General features: G+C 44.1%; 1 protein-coding gene across 9 annotated transcripts in view; it reads right to left on the bottom strand.

Annotated features, from left to right (window-relative positions):
- Positions 1–9,639: 9,639 nt before the first annotated feature.
- LOC138735810 (protein NDRG3-like) overlaps positions 9,640–18,325 on the bottom strand; it is a 124,422-nt gene continuing 115,736 nt past the window's right edge. For all 9 annotated transcript variants that reach the window (XM_069884270.1, XM_069884271.1, XM_069884263.1 and 6 more), the window contains one exon: positions 9,640–11,778. In XM_069884270.1, the coding sequence (XP_069740371.1) occupies positions 11,609–11,778 (170 nt within the window). In that variant the 3' untranslated portion in view covers positions 9,640–11,608. The remainder of the gene's footprint in view (positions 11,779–18,325) is intronic.

The raw sequence follows: 18,325 nt of genomic DNA, 5'->3' as shown, positions 1-18,325 counted from the left end.
GCATCAGCACATTTAAGTAAAAGTCTTTTCACCTCACAAAACATTTTTTTTTACACACAGGAGAGAAGTATGGAAGAAACCAATACTTGACTGCTTCACAGGGAAGGAGGCCCATAAACCTTGAGCAGAATCCTGCAAGGGAGGGTGGAGGACGGGGGGGGGGGGGGGGGGGGGTTAGGGTTAGCAGAGAAAAAGGTTGAGATTGACTGGTCAATGACTGAACTATCATGAGCTATGTTGGCAGAATATGTAAATGTTGATGTTATCATTGCTACATGAGCAGACAGCAATTGGAAGAGAACTTCAACTAAATTACTTCATCCTGTTTAAGCCCCTGATTCCTTGTCAGTTTCTTAAAGCCTGTATTGGGATGAAGTCACCAAGACACAGAGTTAATGATATTTCACTCAATCAAAGAGCATTCGGCATCTGGAAGGCTCTAATATAAGAGTACAACCCAAAGGACTCATTCCCCACACTTAACCCCCACAGAAATATCACAGCGATCTTTCTGATTCATATATTATTTCCTTAATTGGAAAATATTAATTTACTGATAGTTTAATCTACTCAGTGGAACAACATAAAAGATTGAAGCTTTTACAGAGCAGCAGAGAGAAATGTGATTGAATCTACCCTCCTCTGACACAACCTCTACGCTCTTAGCTCAGTGACTCATACAATCGCCTTCGAATTAGAAGGTTGTGGTATCAAATCCCTTTCCAGGGACCTGAACATGAACTGATCATGTTCCAGATGAGGTGACAAACTGAAGTCAGGCATCTTCAGCTGTGTCTATGCTACAACTTCTGAAGGAAATCCCAAGATTAATTGCTGGTGCAAGAAATAAAGTGCAAGAGGAACTGATACATCAAAGTGACCTCTACTCCTCACCAAACATCACGGACAAGCAGATGTGGGGAATCGGAACCATGAGTCAAAATGTCATAGAGCACCAAACAGGCCCTTCTGGGTTAGTCCCACTTTTCTGCATTTCACCCATGACCTTCTAAAGTTCATTACCATCTGACTATACATGTACAACCAGATGAAACAGCACAGGGCACACACATACAGCACATAATATCACATATGTACATAAAAACATAATTTCAAATAAATATTTTAGGATGATTTATCCAATTACAGAATACTGTTCCGCAATCTCACAGACTGCAGGAAGAAGCTGGCAGTCCTGATTTTGAAGCTCCTTCTTGATGGTAGTGGGTCAAAAATATTGTGTGTTGGATGGAAAGGGTCTTCTACAATTGTTTGAGCCCTAATTAAGCAATGCTCTTGGTGAATGTAGTCAATAGAGGAAAGGGAGACCCCACTGATTTTCTCAGTTGTTTTGATGATCCTCTGTATTGACTCCCGCTCCGATGGTTTGCAGCTACCTTCCCACACAGTGGTGCAGCCAGGCAAGACCCTCTGGAAGAAGCTCCTGTAAAACATTGTCCTAGCCATATATCTGTCCAAATGTGAACATCATGTTGTACTCGCTTCTGTAATTTCCTCTGGCAGCTCGTTCCAGATACGGACCACCCTCTGATTTCACTCTCAAACCCCTCTTACGTCTTCCCCTCTCACCTAAAAGCTACACCCTCTCCTAAAATCGTCCCCCTGGGGAAAAACTCAGGGATTGAGGAGGAACGATGGGGGGCCGGGCAGATTCTTTGCTAGCCTTTGAATGGCATGTAAAATGGTAATGACCATGAGTTTATTGGACAATGTACATGCACACCATAGGTTTCACTTGCTGCAGCCAAATGGATACTTGTTAAAAAAATCAATAGCGTACATAATTGAATTAAAGAGATAATAATGACTCAGCGTCATGTTCAGGATAGCGGTTAGCGCAACGCTATTACAGTACCAACTACCCGGGTTCACATCTGGCATTGTTTGTAAGGAGTTTGTACGTTCTACCCGTGTCTGCGAGCTGGAGAAACAATGTACTTTATATGGTGGACTTTATTACTGTTTAATCTGCTGAATTTCTCCAGCAGTGCTTTGTTTTTACTTCATCCCCAGGTTTTGAAGACTTTCATGTTTTACTTCTGCTGCTCTGCATAAATGTGTTGCAACAATTAACGGTGATTAATTTCATCCAACTCATTCACATCAGACAAAAGGAAGAAATTAAGCATTAAAAGCCACAAAAGGAAAATCTCAGTGCATTTTGATTTCTTTTAAGCCATTCGTGCTTTCTCGAGCATGTGATCTGGAAAAGAATGAGCAATTTCCAGAGGACGCTGGGTGAGCCCACGGTATTTGGTGACAAGAAGGTTGGAGCCACCACTAATGAAAACATTGCTTTTCTTCTTTTTTTCTTCAACAGATTTAAGCTAAGAGGGGAAAGATTTAAAAGGGACCTGAGGAGTGACTTTTTCACTCCAAGGGTGATGGGTGTGTGGAACAAACTGCCAGAAGAAATGGTAGAGGCTGGGACATAGATAGAAAAGGTTTACAGGGATATGGGCCAAAAATAGCCAAATGGGACCTGAACTTGGCTGGCATGGATAAGTCAGGCCAACGGGCCCTTTTCTATGCTGTATGATAGTAAGTCAAATGGTACACTGATACCCAGCCAGATTTCTATTCTCTTTCTGGTCCCTGTATTACCTTAGCCTCTTCCTTCACTCAAGGCTGAAAAGTGGGAACAATATTACTTGCATGGAACATGAGGATGATGTGCAGGCTGCCTTCGGGAGAATGAATCCAAGGAAAGCATCAGGTCCGGACGGAGTATCCAGCTGAGCATTAAAAATCTGTACTGACTAACTCGCCGATGTATTCAAGGATATCTTCAATATCTCCCTCCCAGCTACCTTGGATTGCAATCTTATATTTAAGCCTTCCAGTGCCAGGACCTGTTTGCTGGTGAAACAGCATTGTGCTAACTGTGCAACCCCCTTTACAAATACAATACAAATATATCTAAATTAATTAATAAATTAAAATTAGTTTAAAAAAAAGTAACCTCCTTCAGACAACCATTTTGTGGGCAGTGCTTGAGAGGGCAAGATAGGTGCCATTACATCGAGAGGGAGAGGGTGTAGCATGGATGTTGAATGGCCTTTTCCTCATGGGTCTGAAGGCAAGAGAGGGGCTGATGTAACAAGCATTTCCAATAGGCAAAGAAAGTGGGACAAGGAACAATAATAAATCTAAATTTGAATTATAGCACAGTACAGAACCTTTGTTTGGCCCACAATGTTGTGCCATCCTATATAAACTTACAACAAAATAAACCCTCCCTACCCTGTAACCGTCTATTTTTCTTTCATCCATGGGCCAGCCTAAGGGTCTTCTAAATGCTCCTAATGTTTCAGCCTCCACCACCACCCCTGGCAATGCATTCCAGGCATCCACAATCCTCTGTGTAGAAAACCTACCTCTGACATCTCCCTAAGCTTTCCTCCCCTCACTTTGTACAGATGTCTCTGGTGTTTGTTACTCTCGCCCTGGGGAAACGGTGTTGTCTATCCACTCTATCTATGCCTTTTATCATCTTGCAGACAAGATTATTCCTCTCCAAGTCACATACCATCCTGAATTGGAAGTTAACACTGGGGCTAACTCCCTGCTTAACTGTTCTGTGAGACCAGTTACACCAGAAGAACTGCAGCTGTTCAAGAAGGTGGTTCAACATCAACCACTGAAGGACAATTAAGAATGGATGTTACTTGATACCCTTGCCTGTGGCCACATTCTGAAATAAATAAAACGTGCAGGCCTAGAAACAAGCCCTATTATTTTCGGGACACCTGCCTCCTGTCAAGGGCACTTCTCATTGTTGAGAGCTGGATATGACCTGTTGGGAGATGTAGCACCTCTTCTATTAGTTGGTGTGACCACTGACACACATAGGGTAGTGGTGGAGATGGAGTTCCATGGGCTGTCCTCAGATCTCTTCGAGGGCCTGTGCTCTACATGGGAAAACATTAGATGCAGTCTGGGAGATTGCTTTGTTGAGCACCTTCACTCTGTCCTCATCAGTGACAGAGCTTGCCCAGTGGCCAACCATTTCAATTCTGAACCCCTCTCCCATAGCCTCATGTATTGTCAAAGAAAGACCACCCATAAAATGGAAGAGCAACACTTAATTTTCCATCTGGGCACTTTCCAACTGGATGGCACTAACATTGACCTCTGGTTTCTGCTAGCCTACTCTCTGTTTCCCCTCCCTTCCTATTCCCTTTGTCTTCTATCATTTTAGCTCTTCACCCCTTCCCTCTCCATTCACAGAGCCATCTCCCTCCACCTGCTTTCTGTTGTACCCACCCTCACATCCACCTATAACCTCCTTCATTTTGGACTGCTTCTCCTCCCCATTTTGTTCAGACACCTGGCTACCTTGATGAAGGACTCAAGCCTGAAATGCTGGGTATGTATCTTTATTTTTGCTCTATAAAGTACACTGTTCACCTGGCTGTTGGTTAGAGTCCTGAAGATGAATTGTCCAGTCCTGGTGATACCAGGCCAGGCTTGGAGAGTTAGCGCCATCAGTCATCTGGAAACTCTTATCTTTCTGTACTGTAAGTGAAGACAGAAACTATAATGCAGCAATAGCTCAATGTTTTGGGGTCTGACAATGGAAATACAGCTCTCTGTTAGTCATGAATAATAAACCTTGTGCCCTCTTTCCTCTGTCACCCACTTCCCACAGCAATTGAAGATTTAGTAAGTAATTTTTTCCTGTCAGTAGCTTATTTAAAATTAACTTGGTTCAAAGTAAAGAGTCGAACATTGTACTTCATATTTAGATCAAATGATTTCAGTGGGATTTTCCAAATCTGCCTCAAGGAATGGATAAAATCAGAGGATGGCTATTTAGGATCTGTCGGTTTCGAGGAATAATGAGGCTCTGGTAAAAAAGTGATGGAAACACAACTTATGGGTTTCCTTCTCACTTTCCACCACGGTGTGGGTGTTGCTTCTTTTGCTCATCTTCCATTACCCTGTTTATTCTTGCACCCAAACCGCATGCATCACATGGCAACTCCAACTCATAGTTTTCAAAACAACCAGAAGTTTCACTTGCATCCATGATCTAACCTTAACTCCTTACTCCATGTCAAATTTCAGCAGCCGATGCAATGGAAAAATCTGGAAGGAATTGTGCACAATATTGCTCCATCCCTAGGATTGATCTCAGCTCTGCAATCAGGCCCTTGAAGAAATCCGAGGACAGCCCAAGGGACTCTATCTCAACCACTGTCCTGTGTATACCAGGGGCCACATCAACCAATGAAGAGGTGCTCCATTCCCTCAGTAAAGGTCAAAACCAGCCCACAAAAATGAGAGGTGACCTTGAGGAGAGGCAGGTGTCCCAAAAATAAAAGGGCTTGCTTGTCGGACGTGCACATCTATTCATTGCCAGGCGATGGTGTGTGGATGATGGTCTCTCCTTTACTCTTCATTAGTTCACTTTGGGTGTGATGATGGGCATTGTCCTTGAGAAGAATACACTGCCCCCTGTTGGCAAAATCTTGCATTTAGCTCATGGACCACATTTGCAACGTTGGAGCATCTTTTGTATCTCTGCAGGTGACAATAGATTATCTTTGTAGCATAAGCCATCACTAGCACCACCTCTTTATTTGGTTCAATATCACATTTTGAAAGGTTTTTTTTCTCTTGTACCAGCTCGGGGTCTTTTACCACATCATTACGCTTCAGAAATGGAGGAGAGTATTGAAGACCATGCCACACAACAGTGCTATCAATTGGTGTCACCATCTCCTGCATTGACATAGCAATGAAATCCTGGAGAAGTTCCGATCAGTGTTCAGATGTATTGTCAGAGTACATACATGACATCACATGCATTGACCAAGTTTTCAATCAGAAAATCAGATAGCAGCCATGGATGGAAAGGGTCAGTCAACGTTGAGTCGAAACCCTTATCTTGGTAAAGGGTTTTGACCTGAAGTACAATTTGACCATCCATACGCATGGATGCTGTGTGACCTTCTGAGCTCCTCCTTAATTTCTTCATTTGCTGAAGATTCCAGTTTCTGCAGATTTGGTGCTTTTATAATGCAGCAATTCTCAATCTTTTTTTTTGGCTATGATCCCTGCTGGAAGTTTATGTCCCCCATTCCCTGTGACAAAGTCATGTTTAGTTGGTTTCTTCTGTACTTCTCTCCAACCGACAACGTAAGAACAATTTTTGATTTCAAGCCATGTTCTCCACTCCCCCCCCCCCCACAAATGTGCTAAGGGGAGGTTCCATGGCACCTAGTGAGAATGTCTGCTCGAATGCATTGACATAAACTGATATCATAGTGCCCCTCTCTGAGAGTGACTTCCCAGGATGGAAAAATAAATGGTTGTTGTTGACAATTGATCTGGAACTGATTGCTACTTGTAGAAAATAATAGGAAAATTTCACCACCAGTTGAAGTTTTTCAAATAACTTTCAAAACCCCATCTCTAATTTTTAAAACCAGACCAGGGTAGATGGTTTCTCTCTATCCCATCTTTGAGACATTGTACCTTGGGTTAAATCATCCCTTAATCAGCTGATCCCAAGGACTACAGCCCCAGTTTGTGGAACCACTTAATCCATTTTATCTAGTTATACTTTCTGTAAGCCAACAGTTCTCTCCTTAGGTGGCTTCCTTGGGGAATTGTGTGCTGTCTGGTGCTATTGCCACCTCAGGGCCAGTATTCTCTTTGCCTTTTACTTCTGGTGCAAGTCCACATTGCTTTGAATGATTGGCATTCATGGAAGCTTGCATTTCTGTGAACCTGATGCAATTCCAATGAAGGATCATTGATCCCAAATATAAACTATCACTCTCCACAGACAGCACTGACCAGGGCATCTTCTACTTTGGTTTGAGATAAACACCCAATTAACCTGTAACCCCCAGTACATTTCAAACGGTGGGAGGAAACTGAAGCCAATGGGATTCAAACCCCAGTCCCGATCGCTGGCGCGGTAAAGGTGCTGTGCTAACCACTAGGCCAACCGTGCTGCCTGCAGGTTTTATTTTGTACATTTTTCTCCCTGAACTGCCATTGGTTCAAATTCTTTACCTTTTAGAATTCATGCCCAATCCAAGGTGAATGACCTCACATTTCACCTCCATAAAACTCCCCCATTCATTTAATCCATGATCCTCTATATTCCAGGAATAAAAATGTGCCATGAGAACCCTGTCATTATTCCCCTCTCTTGCCACTCTCCTTTACAGCCATGGATGAAGGCCTCTGCAGCCTCTTGCCCTTTCAGTGCTGCCCGACACAAGGTGGACCAGCACCTCATCATTCAGTGGGCACACTGCAGACCTCTGGGCACCATATTGAATTCTACAACTTCAGATAACTCGATTCCTTTATCTGTAACAGTTGACAATCTAGGATATTGGCTCAGTTTCTTCTCTTAATTCTTTTCCTCTGGGAGTGGAGGACGTGGCCAGCCACACCTTGTGCTCTGCACTTCACACTACTTATGTCAAGTTCACACCCGCTAACTGCTCCTATTCACTCACCCCCTTCTTCTTCCCCATCTCCTTCCCTCTAGTTCTGTCTCTCCCTCTTCTTTTTCACACCCCCCCCCCCCACCAACCCATCACCTTTCACAGAGCCAAAATCAATTCTCACCTTTCAACACCTTTTGGCTGCTGGTCTGGACTCCTTCCCCACCCATTCTTCCCCCTCTTTAATTCAAACACCTGCCAGCTTTTTGCTTTTACCTTGAAGACGGGCTCAGGCTCAGAACACCGGTAATACACCTTTACCTCCTTCGGCTGCTGCAAGACCTGCTGAATCCCTCCTGCATTTCTGTTTTTAAACAACAATCTCAGCATCTGCAGAATTTCGTGTTGCTCCCCATTCCTTCATTGATCAGGTAACCTTGCTGACAGCTTAGATCAACACTTCCCCCTACCCTTTTTGTTGCAGCTTAACAGGTTTCTGGTGTCTTCTCAGTTCTGACAGTCGGTTTCTCTTCCCACACGTGGCCCGAGTGCCTCCAGTATTTTCTGATTTTATTCTCGTTATTCAACCCTTGGGATACCCGGGTATATGGCAACAAATCTACAATGGAATCCCTCTGTTAACCTATCAATTCTGAAGAGCATTACACAAAAGAATCTACAGCTGGTTTGGTTTCTGACATTGAAACTTCCAAGTAATATTTTGTCAAGCTACCTCTCCGTTCTAATTAAATCAGAATCTACAGCATTTGACAAGTTTCCTCAGGTTAGGCTGATCCAGAAAATACAAATTCATGGATCTATGGTGAATTGATGGTGTGGATTGGGTAATTTGCTGGCAATAGAAGCCAGAGGCTAGTGGTGGGTTGGTGTTATCCTGCCTGGTACCCCATGACTAAAGGTGTTCGGCAGGGATTGATGTCAATTTAATTTAGGGATAGAGCACTGTCACAGGCTCTTCCAGCCCATGAGCCTCTGCCACCCAAATTAACCTACAAACCATATACATATTTTTTTGGAGGGTGGGAAGAAATCGGAGCACTCAGAGGAAACCCAAGCAGACACGAAGAGAGCGCACAAGCTCCTTACAGACCGCACTGGATTCAAACTGGTTTGTTCACTCTATAAATAACATTGCCGCCCTGCTGGGTCCTGTGGGTGTTTGGACCCATGTTGTTTGTGATGTAAACAAATGGCTTGGGTGAAAGTAGATGGATGAGAAGGTTTGCAGATAATATCAAGATTGGTGGAGTTGTAGGACAGTGTAGAAGGCTATCAAAGAATACAACAGGATGTAGTTACAGGTATGTGCAGAGAAATGGCAGATGGAGTTTAATGGGTCAAATGCAAGTGGTCAAATGGCAGGGGTCTTCAAAGCTCGGATGTGTAGAGAGTCCTAATGGTCCAGGTCCATAGCTCATTGCTCAGTAGATAGGGTGGTCCAGCAGGATTTGGTATGCTTGCCTTCACTGAGCAGGGCATTGAGTACAAAAGGAAGTCCTTTTGCAGCTAATATTAACATTTGGAATACTGTGTCCAGTTTCCAGTCACTCCAATAACAGGAGGGATGCAAAGCCTTTGAAGAGGGTTCAGTAGAGATTTACCAGCATGTTTCCCCTAGATTAGAGGATACGGGTCATGCGAAGTGGTTGGATAAACTTGGGTTGGTTTATCTGGAGTGGAGAAGCAACCCGATAGAGGTGAATAAAGTCATAAGAGCCATTGTCAGTCAGAATCTCCCCCCCACCCCCCCCACCAAGTAAAAGCATCACACATTTGAGGACACGCATTGAAGGTGAGGAGGAGATAGTTAATGGAGATATCAGCTACAACTTTTTTTTTAAACAGACTGCCATAAGTAGTGGTGGAAGCAGATACAATAGTAGCCTTTAAGAGACTGCCAGATACACACAGGAACTTGAAGAGGACAGAGAAATATCCATCAAGCAAAAGTCATTTTAGTTTGATTTGAGCATCATGTTCAGCTCCAACATGTGGGTCGAAGGGCTGTTTTATATTCTCCATGTGTGATCTTTGGGTTGATGCAAACTTTTCAAGGTTCGATTAGTCTTCTTGATGATCATTTGTATCTGGCATTTGAAGGAAGTTTCAACCATAAAGGACTCACAAAGCAAAGTGCTTCACAAGCAATGATTTCTTGGATTGCATGCAAAATAAGGCAAACTACTTCCACACAGCATCTCTATTTTAATAAATGCATGAACTGAACTCCAGCTACAAAAAAAAACATACAAACATCTGGATCCAGCAGCCATTTCCAAAACTATAAGCCAGGACTGGTTTTATTTCAATATCAGTTGATTCATTCATCTTTCGATGTGTACGTCAGCGCAAGAATCAAATGCCGGCACTTTATCACAAGAAACCAACACACGGACATTACATGCTCACACAACAGGCTTTTGTACCTGTAGAGTTTCTTTTTGTTTTTAAATATTTTGTTGAAAATACATTTTTGAGCTGGTACTCCAGACTCATGGAGAACGAAAAAGGCAGAATAAGGAAGTGCAAAGGTTGGAGACGTACTCGGATGACACCAAGAATTGGTTTGGATCACATCTGCTGTGCTTCCTGCACTCGAGGGCAGGAAAGGGGCCCCCCCCCTTTCAAAATTCTTATATCACTGAAAGCACAGGGAGGAGAGAAGCAGCGTTTTGAAGGGGGGTGTGGGGTGGCAGTAGGTTACTAAGCAAATGTGACGCTGTTTTGGGGGAAAACCTAACAGTCAAGAAGTGAAGGGTTCTATGGCCGAGGAACACACGCAGGCTGGCAGTAACCCCGGAGGCTGAGGAACGCACGCAGGCTGGCAGGTGACTGCGGTCAAGGGATTCACACCAGGCTGCGGACCACTGGACCGGCTTGAGACTGGCAGAAGGGGCAGAAGGCATCGGAACCGGGATGTTCGAGGGCGCTGAAGGGTTCCTAATCGTGTCAGAGTTTCGGATCTGGAGCTCAGTTTGCCCAGTGGCTTGGCAGGAGCACTGGAGGTGAATTCATAGATACTCGGTAGCTCTGAAGCGATTCTCTTTTGCTTCTCTTTCTCTGACTGCAAGAAGTGCCCGGCAATTTCTGCTGATGGCGAATCTGCCTGCCTTGCGGCATTAAAAAGACAATTTTGCGTAATATTACACTGTTTTTATTACATGAAAGAGGAATCTTGAATAATGTATCCCCCACACCTGCTCCTGATACCTAATAACTTGCTCGTCACTCATTTGGGTGGATAATCTCAGTAACAAAACAGTTACAATGTCAGTGCCTTTTATATATGGTAGAACCACAACTCCAAATATTGAGTGTGCAGTGTGACTTCTTCTCAATAACTAACTAAGTAATGTGGAGAAGGAAAAAAATCTACGGTTGATTAAAAAAAAATAATAATTGGAGCTTCTATACTTGCAGAGGTTACTTTGAGTCTCCAAGTGCAAGTCATTCAACCTGGGTGTTTATCTTCAACAATACTCAAAGCAGAGTTGACCATGAGCACCAGGGTAATTGGGATAGGGTTTTGGCAGGGGGGGTGGGCAGAAGGGTGGGAAGGAATACATAGCTCAATTACTTGAGCCCTACAGCACAATCGTCATGCATCACAGGAGCGGCCAGGTCCTTGGGTTTAAACATTAATGCTAAAGGACATCATACCTCCTCATAAGTCTCCACACTCTGGGGACTGCTCTATCCCAGAGCCCCAAATTGTGAGTTTAAAGCCAGCTCAGTGTCCAAATGTACCAGCTTTGTTAGCCCAGAGAGCACAATGTGACCACAAAAAACTTCCAATGAAGGATTATGAAAAAATGTTATGCAGAATTGAAAACTTCAGTGCTTGTCCATCGAGCAGCATTGCAAAGAGCGAGAGGAAATTCAGGCAGAGTCCCTTTCAATTCAGAGGTGGGGGGTGGAAGATAGGTCATCCTGGCTAACATACAGGGACCTCTGTAAAGTAAGTATGCATTCACTACTCAGATATGAATATGACAAAGAAATTAAAACAGAATCAGTGTGCCAGCATGCACTAACGATACAATTAAACAGGAAACTTGCTCTCCATTTGTTGAGTGTCTGCAGCTCAGCCAACATTGACAGAAATTTCTCAAATCAAGAGGAAAAATAAATAAATTAAGGAGCGAGTTGCCGTTTTAACAGGAGACTTCCATGGTCTGAGACCTGCCTTGCTCTGTTTCTCTACTACCAATGGCATCTGCCTGGGTCACGGTGGGAGACTGATTGCGGGTGGCGTCTCCAGATCCCACGCTTGAAGTCGAGGTGGTCCGAGCCCTGGTTAGTCTGGTCATGCTGACAGCCGGCACTGAGGGTGGGGAGAGGGGACAAAGACAAACACACACACACACAAAAAAAGATAGCAATTAGAAGTACAGCACAGGACATTGCTGGTTCAGCTCTGCTTACAAGCTTGCTGGCTTAGGGATTCCTGAGAGAAATGGTTTGGTTTCTGACATTGAAACTTCCAAGTAATATTTTGTCAAGCTACCTCTCCGTTCTAATTAAATCAGAAGCTGTGCTCCTTTGCTATCTTACCCCTTCTCTTCTGTAGAAATGGCTGTTAGATCTGATATTAGAGGATGTTAGAAGAAACACTTTGTTCTCCCTCCATTCATTCTAACTTGACCATGTAGCAAATGTGTTTGCATACATGTTCAGAATGGAAAAAGGTCCCTTTGGTAAAATTGGCAGCTTTTCTTTGGGATGACACAACTGCCTACCCTACCTCCACTGGGGAAAGGCCAGCATCTGTCACCCATCTCCAGCTCTCCCCGTGAAGCTGGTTTCTCAAATCATCATTGTAATGTAGAGAAAAAAATACAGTTGCTTAAAAAACAAATCAGAGCTGTTATACTTGTAGAGGTGACCTTGAATCTCCCAGTGTACCGAGTCATTCCACCTGGGTGTTTATCTTCAACAATGCTTAAGGTGAACCAAGGTAATTGGCATGGGATATTGTGGTGATACACCACTAGCCGACTGCAGGGGGCGATCTCTGTACCTGCAGGAAGATCACCGGAGGACAGACCACACCTGGCCGGCTGTCAATCAGCCGACCTGAATAGACCAAACTCCACCTGGCTGGCTGTCAATCAACCACCCGGGATATAATCCTGAGCTGGCCCGACCCGAGCCAGTCACTCAGGAGCCACCAGTACAGCTACCACTGTAGCAGAGACTTTTAACTGAATAAAGCCTGTTGTACAGTCTTTCTCGAGTTTTGTGTCTGCTTACTGCTGCAGCCGTGCATCACAGGGTTTGGGTTGGGGGGGGTGGGGGCGAGGGGAGGAGTGCACAGCTCAATTACTTGAGCCTGACAATTTTCCATCAGGTACTGGAACCTTGCCTTCAGCAGCAGATTGGGTGAAGTCTCCACCTCAGCAGAGACTATTTCACTAAGTTTGGAGATCAAACTGATCCTTACTGCCTTCTGTGCTCCTTCCATTGCTTTACCATTTTACATTCGTTTAAAAGTTACTCAAATCTTTCCCATCCCTCCTTGGCTTCGTTTACTTCCTCCATCCCAGTAGCCGCCTCTAACCCTTGGATCGCTATGTTCTATTAATGCTGGCACATTCCCATTTTACATCACCATAGAAACACACGCCTTCACTGGACTGGAGTTTGAGTTCCAAAAGTTGATTACCAGTAATTGTGATTTAAAAAAATTTAGAGATATAGGCGTTAACAGCCCCTTCCAGCCCACGAGCTTGTGTCGCTCAAATACACCCACGTGGCCAATTAACCTACTAACGTCTTTGGAATGTGGGAGGAAACAGGAACACCCGGAGGTAACCGATGCAGACACAAGGAAAATGCAGAAACTCCTTTCAAACAGCGCTAGATTCGACATGGGTTGCTGGCTCTATAATAGCATTGTGGTAACCTCTACACTAACCATGCCCCACTAAACCCTTCTCTTGCTCTCCTCCCAAGATCTGATAATTCAGTCACTTGTCTCTTGCTTTCCCTGGGCCTAGTCTGAAACCTTCAGGGATGCTTTTACTACTATGTTTCTATATAAATTCAGCTTGTTGGTTTCAAATTTCCATTGCAAGAGTAATGACACTGATGAAGGAACTGTACAGCAGTTCTCTTTTTTCCTTACAGGTGATGCCAGAAGGTTGCCGTTTCCATTTTCTGTTTTGCTTTTAATCCAACACTTTGATTTAGGGGTAGACGGGCAGACAATTTCAGCCCTACCAGCTGAGGCTGTGATCAAACTGTCCAACCTACATTACAGCATTTGGCTTTTGAGAATAGTCTCTCCCTCAACAAGCTCAGACCCCGCATCTGGGTCTGAGCACAGCTTCCCCAGGAGCCTTCCATTAGTGAGCATGCAAGGTCTCTGCAGAGAATCGTTGAAAGGGTCTGCCTCCATGCTCCATGGACAGGAAGGCCTCAATGAATTGTCAGACCCTGCCTGCAGCCACCTGGCTGACCTAGCATGCCAACCTTATGATGAAGTTCAGGGTTAGACCCTATTTTACCCCCTGCTTAGTAAAAAGTGCCCCTAAAATGAAAGGCTCAGCTTAATTTGTTAATATATACCCAGTGCTCAGTTTTGACTGTAAGATAGATCCCAATTTCCCAGCATTGCTTCACAATGAAAATTTCTGTTACCTGCAAGTCAATCTCTGTTTATTGGCTATATAATTGCTGTATATACTCATGAAATACTGTAGTCGAGTGGTTTGGAGCAATTTTTCAGGTCAAATTTGGGGAGGGGGGTCGTCAATTTTCATGTGGGTCAAATTTTCGACCATGGTAAGTACTTGCATCATTCAAGGCGTCAGGAGCTCCGATGGCTGGGATCCGGTGGTAAGTCGGCGCTCGAAGCATCGGGAGCACAGATGGGCGGGCGGCCAAGGCCGAGGAGAGAGAGTCTGTGGCTGGGGGGGGGGCATCGGGAGCTTCTTTTGGTGGGCAGCTGGGGGCCTAGGAGAGAGTCCGTTGTTGGGATGTCGGGAGCCCGGATAGGTGGATGGCCGAGACCAGGGTTTGCAGACGGGGTGTCAGGAGCTCGAATGGGCAGGCGAGGGTTTGCGCTTGGGGCATCAGGAGCTCCAGTGGGCAGGCTGCTGAGGCAAGGGTTTGTGGTTGGGGCGTGGGAGCTCAGATGGGCAGGCAGTTGAGGCCAAAAGTAGGGGTTGACTTTTAAATAGGTCACATGGAAAACATCCAATTTTAAAAAGCAAGTCAACTATTACACGGAATAGACTATTACAGGAGTATACACAGTGTAATATTTTCCTCATGTTTCCATAGAATGCTTGACCCAGGCCTCCTGAACATCTTCGACAGCATCCTCCTGTACATCGTCAAAGACCACATTAGTGTTAAACTGCTCCCTTATACAAAAGGCCCTGCTATTGAACTCCATCTTCCGGCTGTTCCAATATTTTACAACTTGCTTTCAAAAGTGTTTCCTCTCCTGCTTTATGATTTACAAAAAGTTCCTACAAGAAATACTATCAGCACTGAGACACAACACAAAACATTTCTTTAGCCATGTTAGTTCAGTATGCTGGAGAACTCTAGATCTTCCAATGAAGCATCCATCTCGAGGACTGATCAGGCCTTGGCTTCATGCCCCTTCCTTTAACTCCAAACCAAGGATGCTAGCAACAAACTAAACCAAATCCCTTCTATACTCACTCTGGAAACTTTACCCCAAATCCCATCAAACCCACAGGCCAGTAGAGTTCATGATGTCTAAGGGAACAAGTGAATAAAATGATATGTTTGATGTGGAAACCTCCATTCATGAATGGCAGGAGTCCATCTTGGAATGGGTGTGTAGTGAGTGACAGATGAGGACGCACCCCCCCAAAAAAAAGCAGTCACAATGTTCAGCACAGCACACAGAGCAATGGGCCATGCGTGGGAGAAGAGACCACCTCTAATGCAATGGAATGCTTTTCAGAATTGGATGGGTGGTAATCCCCTCTGCAATAGGGGATGTTTGAGTCACATTATCAGTTCACTTCCAACAGCACCTCCCCAGTTTGTCCTTAGTGGTGTTTTCCTTCCTTCAACAAGCTTGCTAGTGAGATCTTTACCCAACAGATCCCAGCACCTGCAGCTGCCTGTGATTCCCTACAGTTTGGCTACCTAGTTTTATGCTTCAAAAACATGAAACAAAACCCCCTCAACAAGACACCCATTAGGAGTCCTCTGCTGTACTACATAGGACCAAAACTTTGCTATTTGCAACACAGTGGAAGCTGATTCAGGCCATTGAAACCCATCACCCAATTACACCCAATTAACTTACCAACCCCACAAATTTTGGAGGTGGGAGGAGACTGGAGCATATAACATTTTCCTCATTATGTTTCCACAGGATGTCCATTTCACTGCTTGCATCAAAGTCTCCTAAACATCCTCAAAGCACACATCAGCGATAGACCATTTCCTAACACTGGTGGAAGTGACTCTACCAATTTCCTGGCCTTATTACTAGCAATTGGATTAGAACTGCTCTTCTTGTCTTCACCAATTTAAAGACCTGGCTTGAGAGCCAGGTTTAAATTAAATTTTTAATTTAAATTTAGATGTACACAACAATAATAGGCCTTTACGGTCCAAGAGCCTGTGATCTCTCAAATACCTATAAATTAACCTATAACCCTCATACAGGCCCCACGCAGGTCACGGGGAGAAACAGCACCAGGTTCAAACCCAGGTCGATGGCAAGGTAATAACATTGTGCTAACCGCACCACCTCTTCTTCATCTCTGGTGACCTAACTCCTGTCACAGTGGAAAATATTTGATTCTAAAAGATAGCTCTTATTAAATATATTAACAATGCAAACTGATTTTAGTAAAAGATATGGGGAAACTAAGATTAGAACCTATTTAGCCCCTTTTGCCTGCCCTGCCTGTCATTGCTGACCTGTAACTTACTACTTTAAATTTACATTTCTAAAATTGAAATGGTTTTAAATTTAGACATATAGCCCAGTAACAGGCCCTTTTGGCCCACGAGCCCATGCCACCCAATTAACCCTCAACATCCCAGTACGTTTTGAAAGGTGGGAGGAAACCGGAGCACCCAGAGGAAACCCATGCAGACATGGTGAGAACGTATAAATTCCTTACTGACAGCACCGGATTAGAACCTGGCCCGCTGGTGCTGTAATAGTGTTGTGCTAACCGCTACGCTGACCGCGCCAGAGAAAATGCATCAAAATGTCCCAAAGTGGAATTTAAACTATCTGAATGAAATGACCATGGAGCAAAACCTTAATTAACTGTCATGCCTCAATCTTTGAAGAGTGTTATTAAAATTAAAACTTTATTGCTTGAAAGCAGCCAGCTAAAATTAGGAATTGAGTGTCAAAAGATAGAATGATCAGCAACCTAAATGAATGAGGAAATATGGCCTGCATAAACATGTTCAATTGTGCTGGTTGAACAAGAAAATCAGCAGATGCTGGGGCCTCGTTCAGTATACAAATGTGCTAGAGAAACTCAGCAGGTCACACAGCATCCAGAGGGTGTAAAAGGTAGCCAACGTTTTTGGCCTGAACTTCTTATGCATGCTGTGTGACCTGCTGAATTACTCCAAATAAAAATTTATTGGCATGAGCACGTCACAAAATTTATTGTTTTGCAGCAGTATCACAGTGAAAATATTGCTATACATTAATTTCAAAATAAATAAGTAGTGGGGAAAAAATTTGGGGAAAGTGAGGTCATTGTCCATTCAGATGGAGGAGGGGAAGAAGCTGTTTTTGTAACATCAGGTGCTCGTCTTCAGGCTTCTGTGCCTCCTTCCTGATGGAGGCAGTGTGAAGTGGTAAGGGTCATTGAGGACGGAGGCTGCTTTCTTAAAATCCAGTGCAGCGACCGGGACATTGGTGGATTACATTGTGCTCATGTTGAAATGAGCTGCCTTGAACATGATTTAGTTTCAGCGCAATATACAAAGGTGCCAGGGTTTCTCCAGGACTTTTGTGTATTGCACTGGACCCCCAACGCCCGCAGATTTTCTTCTTTAACACCAATGATTTAGCGCGGAGAACGACGCAAGCTGGGGAATAAAAATGAAGGGAAAAGATGGATTGTGTGGAGAGGCTGAAGCACGATGGGAAACAACGCCCGTAAAAAGCTACCTGTGTCTCACTGTGCAGGTGGCTGAGCTGGACGTACGGGACTGGAAGCAGGTAGGGTGGGACACACAGGGAAAGAACCAGGTGATTAGTGATCATACAATGCATGTTACACACAACAGGGAGGAGCAGACAGCTGGGAGTATGTATGTTGCAGAGGTTGGAGGTGGGAAGAATATCAGAAACTAACATAGTAAATGCACACACTTGCACTCTAAAAATCTCGGGGTGAACACCATACTCCTTAATGTAGGCAGAATTCCTTTCCTATTTGATACTGGAAACCAGTTGGTTTACATTGGACCACATGCCTAGTATTACAGAGAACTGGTGGCCAGTATTTGCTTACATAGTTTTTTTTTTAAAAAAAAGAGGGTTGCAAGATTAGTGAGAAAGTTTCAATTCATTAAATTGTTCTGCACACAGTAGGGTCTTGCCTTTAAACTCGATTAAGATTCTTGCCTTTGTGCATACATACTCCCATTATACAGAGCATAAAGAAAACCAGACTAGCACAGCGGGCGGTTCAAATCTACACAGTTATAGTAACTTGTCAGTGAAGCTCTTCACGATTGTCACCAACATCTGAACAATGATCAGATGGAATACAAGCAGACCAGGTACATTCCTGTGATGTCAGCCAAAAAAAACATGGCAATAAACGAAAGGGCTGGAGAAACTGAGCAGCGTCGAAAGGAAGTAAAGACTAGTCGACGTTTTGGGGCCCGAGCCC

Source organism: Narcine bancroftii, chromosome 6 (assembly GCF_036971445.1).
Source record: "Narcine bancroftii isolate sNarBan1 chromosome 6, sNarBan1.hap1, whole genome shotgun sequence".
NCBI lineage: Eukaryota > Metazoa > Chordata > Chondrichthyes > Torpediniformes > Narcinidae > Narcine > Narcine bancroftii.
The sequence above is the reverse complement of the archived record's forward strand: the minus strand, read 5'-3'. Positions and strand labels throughout refer to the sequence as shown.